Source organism: Anarrhichthys ocellatus, unplaced genomic scaffold, assembly GCF_004355925.1.
Source record: "Anarrhichthys ocellatus isolate YVR2014 unplaced genomic scaffold, GSC_Weel_1.0 scaffold85, whole genome shotgun sequence".
Classification (NCBI taxonomy): domain Eukaryota; kingdom Metazoa; phylum Chordata; class Actinopteri; order Perciformes; family Anarhichadidae; genus Anarrhichthys; species Anarrhichthys ocellatus.
In genome coordinates, this window is record NW_022280115.1 from 734,078 (window position 1) to 744,257 (window position 10,180).

General features: G+C 50.3%; 1 protein-coding gene across 2 annotated transcripts in view; it reads left to right on the forward strand.

Annotated features, from left to right (window-relative positions):
* The window catches only part of LOC116398538 (choline transporter-like protein 5-A), a 38,826-nt gene that overhangs the window by 25,333 nt on the left and 3,313 nt on the right, over positions 1–10,180 (forward strand). For both annotated transcript variants that reach the window (XM_031874913.1, XM_031874912.1), the window contains exons 9-18: positions 5,949–6,061; positions 6,154–6,285; positions 6,827–6,926; positions 7,012–7,104; positions 7,270–7,357; positions 7,585–7,853; positions 7,959–8,053; positions 8,157–8,260; positions 9,247–9,320; positions 9,488–9,558. In XM_031874913.1, the coding sequence (XP_031730773.1) occupies positions 5,949–6,061; positions 6,154–6,285; positions 6,827–6,926; positions 7,012–7,104; positions 7,270–7,357; positions 7,585–7,853; positions 7,959–8,053; positions 8,157–8,260; positions 9,247–9,320; positions 9,488–9,558 (1,139 nt within the window). The remainder of the gene's footprint in view (positions 1–5,948; positions 6,062–6,153; positions 6,286–6,826; positions 6,927–7,011; positions 7,105–7,269; positions 7,358–7,584; positions 7,854–7,958; positions 8,054–8,156; positions 8,261–9,246; positions 9,321–9,487; positions 9,559–10,180) is intronic.

A 10,180-nucleotide genomic window follows, 5' to 3' on the forward strand; every position in this document is an offset into this window, starting at 1 on the left:
ATTACAAAACAGGGTCCAGGTGTCAGGATCCCTGTCTGACCCATTGTGTGTTAACCTCTGTTTCCCCCTAATCTCCTCTCCTCATGTGTCTGTCTTTTCCCTGTTTGTTTTGTTGTGCAATGTGCTTGGTGTTGTTTTCTCGGGCCTGCCTCCAGACACCTCCCATTGCCACCGCCCTGATGGATGCACAGCTGCGGACAATCTGGCTCATTACAGCAGCATATCAACCCTGGTCTTGCAGGCCTGGGTTGTCAGTCCGCATTGTCTTCTGCCTCGGTAGCCTCCACTGCCGTTCCGTAAGTTGAACCCCGTTGTTTCTTCCTGAACTAATCTCTCTCCTCTCTGCTACGGGTGTAGAATACTGGTCGATCTGCCTACCCTCCGGTGTCGAGCCACGGGACATCACACCGTCGAGCTACCAGCCCTCCGATGTCGAGCCACGGGACTCACACCGTCAATCCGCCTGCCCTGCGGTGTCGGACCACGGGCTCCACACCTTCACACACCTTCAAAATAAAATCTGTTACATCGGACTCTGTCTCCTGTGGTCTTGCGTTTGGGTCCTATCCGTGAACTCCCACGACAGAACGGACTGACCAAAAGATGGATTCAGCACCACAGGAGCAGCTACGCTGGCCGGACATAGCACGCTGCTGGAGGAACACCAGCGGATGCTCATGGAGATGCATCAAGCACAGCGATCCATCGCAGCTGAGGTCTCTCAGAGTGGCCTCATCGTGCAGGAACTGGCTCGGACAGTCCAGCCTCAGCCGGCTCCAGCACCGGACCTCGCACCTGCACTCCCCTCTCCAATCCTCGCCCCGCCGGTTCGGGAGTCCCCCGTGCCATCTCCGGATCCCTATGATGGTACGTTGGGGAGGTGCCGGGCTTCCTGTTTCAATGCAGGCAGGTGTTTGACAGCCAGCCCCAGACTTTCGCCTCGGACAGGTCCAAGGTTTCTTTCGTGGTCGGCTTACTGCGGGGAAGGGCTTTGGACTGGGCCACGAACACATTGAGTATCGACCAGCCTAATTTCCTGGATTATGTGAACTTTGTGGAGGATCTGAGGAGGGTTTTCGACCACCCAGTGGACTCCGAGGATGCAGCTCAGTGCCTTCTCCGCTTACGACAGGGCCAAGCGAGTGTAGCGGAACACTCGGTGGACTTCCGCATTCTCGCCGCCGAGTCCAGGTGGGGAGAGACGGCGCTCAGGGGAGTTTTCCTTCATGGACTATCCGAAGCCATGAAGGATGAACTGGCAACCTGTAATAAGGCCGGCTCATTGGAGGAGCTGATTAAACTCTCGATCGGGCTGGATAATCGGATGCGGCAGAGGCGACGTGAGAGGAACTACAGGTTCCAAGGGGCATTGTCCGTGACGTCATCCTCTTCCAGCTTCCGCCCTCGTGCTCCTGCCTCAGCCTATCGGGACGAGCGGATAAGTCCTCAGGCTTCGAGTTCGTCTCCCTCTTCCACCTCGGAGGTGGAGCCTATGCAGCTCGGCCGTGCTCACCTTTCGCCACAGGAGAGATAGGCGGATCAGAGCAGGCGAGTGCCTGTACTGTGGCCGCCTGGGACATTCCATTTCCTCCTGTCCAGTTCGGTCAAACTGGGGCGCTCGCCAGTAATGGTTGGGATACTGGTGAGCGGACCCGAGCCTTCTCTCAACTCCCTACCAAGACTGTTGTTGCCTGCGTCTCTCTCTCTGCACTCTCGCTCTCTCTCTCTCTCTCGGCTCTGGTGGACTCTGGAGCAGAACAAAATTTCATGGACCCTGAATTTATAGCCAGAGCCCAGATTCCCTTGGAGATGCTAGAGTGTCCGCTAGTGGTCAATGCTCTAGACGGCAGCTTCCTGGCCAGAGTCACTCACGGGACCCAGGAGCTACAGCTCATCCTGTCTGGTAATCACAGAGAGGGACTTCAGTTTTACGTTTTTTCCTTCTCCGCAAAACCCCCTAGTTCTGGCCCACCCTTGGCTCAAAACCCATAACCCTCAGATTGACTGGGCAGCGGGGAGGATTACCACATGGAGCCCCTACTGTCACGCTAACTGCCTAAGATCTGCGCTACCCCCTGGAGGACCTCCTCAGGGCTACCACGAGCCTTCACCAGATCTCTCCTCCGTGCCCACCGCCTACCATGACATTGGGGAGGTGTTTAGCAAGGCTCGGGCCCTCTCCTTATCACCTCACCGCCCCTACGACTGCGCTATTGACCTCCACCCGGGCGCGTCGCTCCCTTCCAGTCGGTTATATAACCTGTCGAGACCTGAGAAGGCATCCATGGAGGAGTACATCTCACAATCTTTGAAAGCTGGAATCATTCGCCCGTCCTCATCACCACTCGGAGCCGGATTCTTCTTTGTCTCTAAGAAGGATAAGAGCCTCCGGCCCTGCATCGACTATCGGGGTCTGAACAGCATCACCACCCGGAACAAATGCCCTCTGCCACTGATTAATTCTGCATTTGAACCCCTGTCTGCAGCCACAATCTTCACCAAGCTTGACCTTCGCAACGCATACCACCTGGTGCAGATCCGAGCAGGGGATGAGTGGAAGACAGGGTTCAACACCCCCCTCGGTCACTTCGAGTACTTGGTCATGCCGTTTGGACTAACCAATGCCCCAGCAGTTTTCCAGGCGTTGGTAAATGACGTACTCCGGGACTTCCTGAACCGTTTTGTGTTCGTATACATAGACGATATCCTCATCTATTCTGCGGACCTTCAGGAGCATCAGCGCCACGTTCGGTTGGTCCTCCAGCGCCTACTGGAGAATAAGCTGTTTGTGAAGGCAGAGAAATGAGAGTTCCATGTGACTTCAGTTCCTGGGATTCATCATTGAGAAGGGTCAAGTGAGGACGGCTCCAGAAAAGGTCAAGGCTGTAACTGAATGGCCGACTCCCTCCTCCCGGAAACAGCTCCAACAATTTCTGGGGTTTGCCAACTTCTACCGCCGATTCATCAGGAACTACAGTAAGCTGGCGGCCCCACTCACTGGGCTCACCTCTTCCAAGACCATATTTGTATGGACACCGGAGGCCGGTCAGGCATTCCAACTCCTCAAGGAACAGTTCTCCTCTGCCCCCATCCTTATCCAGCCCGACGACACCCAACAGTTCTTCGTTGAAGTGGACGCCTCTGATACAGGCGTGGGGGCCATCCTGTCACAACGTTCGGACTCGGACTCTAAGCTTCGCCCTTGCGCCTACTATTCCCGCCGGTTGAACCCAGCAGAGAGGAATTACGATGTTGGGAACCGGGAACTGCTGGCAATTAAGCTGGCTCTCGAGGAGTGAAGACACTGGCTAGAGGGGGCTGTTCATCCGTTCGTGGTCTGGACGGACCATAAGAACCTGGAGTACATTCGGACGGCCAAGCGGTTAAACTCTCGCCAGGCTCGGTGGTCACTATTCTTCGGACGTTTTGACTTCTCCATCTCCTACCGCCCAGGCCACAAGAATACCAAGCCTGATGCTCTCTCTCGCCAGTTCTCTCCCGAGGGTCACTTCTCCAGTCCTGGTACCATCCTCCCTGCAACCTGTGTGGCAGCCTCTCTCACCTGGGAGATCGACTCAGTGGTGCAGGATGCTCTCCGGACCCAGCCAGACCCCGGAGGCGGGCCTCCCTGCCGCCTCTTTGTTCCCCTGTCCGCACGCTCCCAAGTGCTCCAGTGGGTGCACACCTCCCGGTTCTCCTTTCACCCTGGCGTCAGACGCACCATTGATCTGCTTCGGAGAACCTTTTGGTGGACATCGCTGGAGGCAGACACTAGAGCATTTGTCCTCGCCTGCTCAACCTGTGCCCGCAATAAAACGTCACACCGACCTCCCGCTGGCTTGCTGCAACCCCTCCCGGCGCCACATCGTCCCTGGTCCCATATCGCCCTGGACAGGCCACAGGCCTGCCACCCTCTCAAGGAAACACGGTCATTGTTACGATGGTTGACCGCTTCTCCAAGGCGGCTCACTTCCTCGCTCTGCCCAAGCTTCCTTCAGCTCAGGAGACGGCTGACATCATGGTCAGCCAGGTGTTCCATCGGCATGGGATCCCTGTGGACACTGTGTCAGACCAAGGCCCGCAGTTCATATCGCAGGTCTGGAGAGCCTTCGGCCGGGCCCTCGGCGCAACCATCACTCTGTCCTCTGGGTTCCACCCCCAGTCCAACGGGCAGACAGAGAGACTTAATCAGGAGCTCGAGGCCTCCCTCCGCTGCGTGGCAGCATCGAATCCCTCCAGCTGGAGTACTCACCTGCCTTGGGTCGAATATGCCCACAACTCCCATACATCATCGGCTACTGCTCATACTCCATTCGAGGCCTCCCTGGGTTACCAACCACCTCTGTTCCCCGCCCAGGAGGTTGAGATAGCCATTCCCTCAGTTCAGCTCCACCTTCGTCGCTGTAGGAAGGTGTGGAGGGAGACCCGGGCCGCTCTTCTCCGTACGGCGGAACAAAATAAACGTTTGGCGGATCGCCGCCGCATCCCTGCTCCACATTACCAAGTCGGTCAAATGGTGTGGCTCTCCGCCAAGGACATCCCTTTAAGGACCGAATCCCGGAAGATGTCCCCCCGGTTCATCGGCCCTTTTGAGGTCCAGGCCATTATCAATATGTCCGCGGTTCGTCTGAAACTCCCCTCATCCATGAGGATCCACCCGACGTTCCACGTGTCACTGATCAAACCGGTGTCCACCAGTGCCCTGTGCCAAGACTGGCAGACCGCCTGGAGGCTCCCATTGAGGGGGGGGGGTACTGTCAGGATCCCTGTCTGACCCATTGTGTGTTAACCTCTGTATCTCCTCTCCTCATGTGTCTGTCTTTCCCCTGTTTGTTTTGTTGTGCCATGTGCTTGGTGTTGTTTTCTCGGGCCTGCCTCCAGACACCTCCCATTGCCACCGCCCTGATGGATGCACAGCTGCGGCCAATCTGACTCTTTACAGCAGCATATCAACCATGGTCTTGCAGGCCTGGGTTGTCAGTCCGCATTGTCTTCTGCCTCGGTAGCCTCCACCGCCGTTCCGTAAGTTGAACCCCGTTGTTTCTTCCTGAACTAATCTCTCTCCTCTATGCTACGGGTGTAGAATACTGGTCGATCTGCCTACCCTCCGGTGTCGAGCCACGGGACATCACACCGTCGATCTGCCTACCCTCCGGTGTCGAGCCACGGGACATCACACCGTCGAGCTACCAGCCCTCCGGTGTCGGACCACGGGCTCCACACCTTCACACACCTTCAAAATAAAATCTGTTACATCGGACTCTGTCTCCTGTGGTCTTGCGTTTGGGTCCTATCCGTGAACTCCCGTGACACCAGGTTGTAAAATACCAACATTACCCTTAAACATGTTGCAGATTTGTGAGGCACTGTGACAGATTGTTTTGTGGAATAAACTTTTATAATTAGAAATAACATATTTTATGTATAATAGCAAACTTCAGATAGACATTACTGAGTTTGTTCACTGACTTTATGACTAGGACTGCCCCCTTTTAGTCGATTAGTCCATTAATGGGTTGTGTTGGTCTTAGTCGAAAATATCTTAGTGGATTAGTCATTTTCAAATGCTTTTTCATGCTAAATAACTTTTTTCCAAGCACATCTCTGTTAAACATAAGATTTAAAGTGGTGCTTTTGAATGATTCTTCGTGGAGAATCTCAGTTTTACACATCTGTCGAATCTGTAGAAATTCTTCGGTCCAGGACAGCCCTATTTACAACTCTTCTCTGCTTGTGTTGCTATAACACTACATCTTAGCGTCCATCCTGTAGTAGCTACTTGTGACTACACACAGTAGCTGCTTCACAGTACGTGATGTCATAGTTCTTTTCTCTGTGCTTTTAATCACTGTGACAAACCTCAAATCATTTAGTTTTAGAACCAGTGAGACAAGATCCGGGTGATCTATGTGTTACCATATTGTTGTGAACTCTCGTGTCTGTGACAGAGGCCTGCTGATATCCTTGGCTGTCAGTCTGATCTTCATCCTGCTGCTGAGGTTCACAGCTGGGTGGCTGCTGTGGACTACCATCATCACCATCATACTGCTGCTGGCATATGGTGCGTTGTGTCGGGATGATTCACATCTTAGCTCGTCCTTTACTGCCTTGAGGAGAACTTCCTTATTTCATGAAGTGTGTGTGTGTGTACAGGTATGTGGTTCTGCTCCGCGGAGTTGACCCGGCTGAGACACAGACCAGGCTCTGATGTCACCATTGTAGAAGTGGGGCTACAGACTGACCTGCAGGTCTATCTGCAACTCACACAGACATGGATCATACTATGTAAGTCCGTCTGCTTTGGGAGATTTCACAGGAAGTCATTGGAACATAGATTCTGACTTTTGAATATATTCTAGAGTTTTCTTCTAAATGTATCACTTTAATCTCACAGAATAGCAGATTTTTTTCCCCCCTAAATGTACGACTTTCTTCTCATGAATATGTTTTTTATATATACCCCCTTACACCGGCTCCTTGATTTATTTTTTATTTATTGTTTACATACAAATGTTCCTAATACATAGTGTGGGTCTAATTCAACCAATTGGTCAAATAATGTGTGCTTGTGTACTTTATAAGGGAACTTAATGTTGTATTAATATCATTGTGTACTTTGTTTTTATTTTGATGATTTGGCAACATTGTTTTTTTTTTTTTTTTACTTTCATGCCAATAAAGCCACATTGAATTGAATAGTAATTCAGACTAAGAGAATCAGAAATAATTTCTATAAATTTCCAAACTAATCTTTGGGGGATTAAGAAAGCAAAAAGGTAAAAAACTGAACATAAAACGAGCATGACCTCTTGTTTGTGTTTGTCAGTGGTGTCTCTGGGGGTGACAGAAGCTTCCATCTTGTTGATGTTGATCTTCTTGAGAAGAAGAGTGCGAGTGGCCATCGCCATGCTCAGAGAGGCCAGCAAGTATGAACTCTACAGACATCTGCAGAAATCAGATAATAAGAAGAAAAAGCAAAGAATTGTATGATGACAGGTTTCTCTGTTTCAGAGCCATCGGTCACATCATGTCCACGCTTTTCTTTCCAGTCATCACCTTTCTCCTCTTGACTGTTTGCTTCTCCTACTGGGCGGTGACTGCCGTGTATCCTTCACTGTGACGAGAAACAATAATGTTAACTTCTTGTAGAGCAGAGAATTAAAATATGTATTTGTAAAACTCTTCAGTGTCCAGAGGATAGGAAATGTTATTTCTAGTTCATCAACCAGCTTGTTAGTTGTGTCTTTAACCAGCACTCTGTGGGACCAGTTACCTAGCGTCCTCAGGTGAAGCTGTCTACAAAGTCATGTCTCCTGATGTCAGCTGTCCCCATGCCAACAGTACTTGCAACCCAGAGGTACAGTCATACAGTAGTATTACTGTAGTAGTAGGTGTATTGACTTAGGTTTTAGGGCATTGTGGGGTACTAATCAGTCAGCTGTTAGCTCTGTTACCCAAACACACTCTGCTGCTAACTAGCTCTCCTTCTACTGACATAAGACGGGCGTCGTTTTAGTTGCGCTCATCATTTGCTAAGCAGAGATAACAACTCTCCTCTGTTCTCGCCCCTCACTTCTCTGTCAGACCTTCAACAGAACCAACATCTCCAAATCAGTGTTGTGTCTGGGCTCTCAGTGTCTGTTCGCCTTCTACGGTGGGGAGACGTCCTACCACCGCTACCTCTTCCTGCTGCAGCTGTCCAACCTGCTGGTCTTCCTCTGGCTGGTCAACTTCAGCCTGGCCCTGGAGCAGTGCACCCTGGCCGGGACGTTTGCCAGCTACTACTGGGCCAGGAGGAAGCCTCAGGACATCCCGCCGTGTCCACTCTTTTCATCGTTCAGCAGGGCCATCAGGTCAAGACCGAGCCTGGGATTCATCATGTGTCACATTGTATGCAAAACAACACAGACAGCCTTGTGCGTAGCAATGTATTGAGCTCTTCCTCTGTCCTTCTTCAGGTATCACACGGGGTCTTTGGCATTTGGAGCTCTAATTCTTTCAGTTGCCCAACTGGTCCGGATCATACTAGAATACCTGGAGCAGAAACTAAGAGGTTTACACGCAAGCGCACTAACACGTATACACAGTGTGACTTACTACTACTATAATTACTACCACTATCACTGTACCAATCTTGTACATGTGTATCCATGTAGGTGTTGACAACAGCCTGTCCAGGTTCATGATGCACTGTCTGCAATGTTGTTTTTGGTGTTTGGAGAAATTCATACGCTACATGAACCGTAATGCTTACATCATGGTGAGTTGATTAACTGCAATGTGTAAGATGTGGCCAGAGGTATCTACTGAAATGAGCATGCTAACCAGCTAACCCTGGCCTGTCCTGTTTTGTAGTACCACTAGTACCTCGGGAGGCGATAGTGAGTGACTATAGCGTCCAATCTGTCCTCAGTCCACCACGAGAGGACCAAGAAGTAGAGCTGCCCCGATGGCTTGTCAATCACATTTAACGTTTTAATAGCTTGTTTATTCGATTAAATCCAACTCGCTCCCTTCGCTTGTTCCTCCCGGCCACCACGACACAAGTGAGGAGAGTGTGTGATGGCTCTGGGAGACGGACCCACAGTCATCAGTTAGCTTGAATTCAGCCAGTGAAAACCCCAGCTCTGGTTCTGATCACATGGGACTGCCTCGACTCCCTGCCGCAAACTTGCTGTTGCTGAGGTCACACAGCCCAGACTCAGCGTTCCACCAGCCCGCTGTGATCCCCGGCGCTGGGGTTTTCGCCGAATCCGAGCCGCCACAGCCACCAACTGAAGCACTGTCCCCCGGTGCCGCCGCACGTTCCCCGGGGAGATCAAAATGAAAACATGAGACGTTCCCTCGTCTCAGCTACCCTAAACCCAAGCCAATAACCACACTATCAAAGCGTACACGGATCGTTCAGCCCCGGTTAGTGTCACAGTAAACACACAGATGGCTAACTAAACCACAGGCCGACACCACATGTGAAAATTACAAGATGGCAGTGTTTTATTGATTGTCTCTCAGAGTTTCAGCAGTTTGGTTGAATTTTGCGTGGTAGCTGTTTTTTTTTTAAACTGATGACTGTACTAGAGGTGAGACTGCTGCCCCCTATTTGTTTGAAGCATGTGGCCACATCTTACACATTGCTCCGTATATAAAGTGCTTTTCTTTCTAACCAGAGTCATATGAATATCACTGTTGACACTGTCAACAGCCCTGTGTTGTTATGAGAGCTGTGTTCTGTCTCTTCTCCACTAGGTGGCGATCTATGGTAAGAGCTTTTGTACCTCGGCCAGAGAAGCCTTCTTCCTGCTGATGAGGAATGTGGTCAGGTGAGGCTTTTTTCACAGGCTTATAGTTTGGACACATGTTTGTGATGTTATTATAGTCTTCATAAGAGAGGCTGTTTATGATCATTAAACCCTGTGAACACACTCTGTGGCTGACTGTGAGCAGCACTGATACTCTGTTCAGATGAGAGGTGACTGTGTCTCCACAGGGTTGCCGTTCTGGACAGAGTGACGGACTTCCTGTTGTTTCTGGGCAAAGTTCTGATAGCAGGAGGAGTTGGTAAGTGACAGTACACGGCTCAAGTCTGAAGGCCTTCACAAACGTAGAAGGGCGTGACGAATAAATTATATGAAAATGTGAAACACTCACCAAAAAATATGTTGCATCAAAACTATTCATACCAGCTGCAATGCGAATCAGCAAAGATCCCGTTGACCCAGAGCAGCTTCTTTATTGACTTTCCTTTTAGTGAAATGCTCTGAGTGAGTTTGAGTTCCCTCTGGTTAACAGTTATATGTACATGTCAATGGCTTTTATTGTGAAAGGTAGGAGTGATCTGGTCTGCACTGCCTTTGTCAAGGTTGAAATGAGTTATACATTTTGCCTTCTTGCCTCCAAATTGTTGTACACGTTTGTGTACATTTTGATTATGTCCCTTCCACACAACAATATTGTTTGATGTCTTTATTCAAGTGAAATCTCAGAAAAAAATTGACCTTTTTCAGAAAAAATTTGGTTTTTGGTTTTTATCTAACTTTTCATGTTAAATGTTTCACACATTTCAAGCAACCTGCAACTTATTTCTGAATATAATGATATGGTTCAGAAAAATAGTACAGAGATCAGAGAAGACAGCAAGAAGATGTGTGTGTGTGTGTGTGTGTGTGTGTGTGTGTGTGTG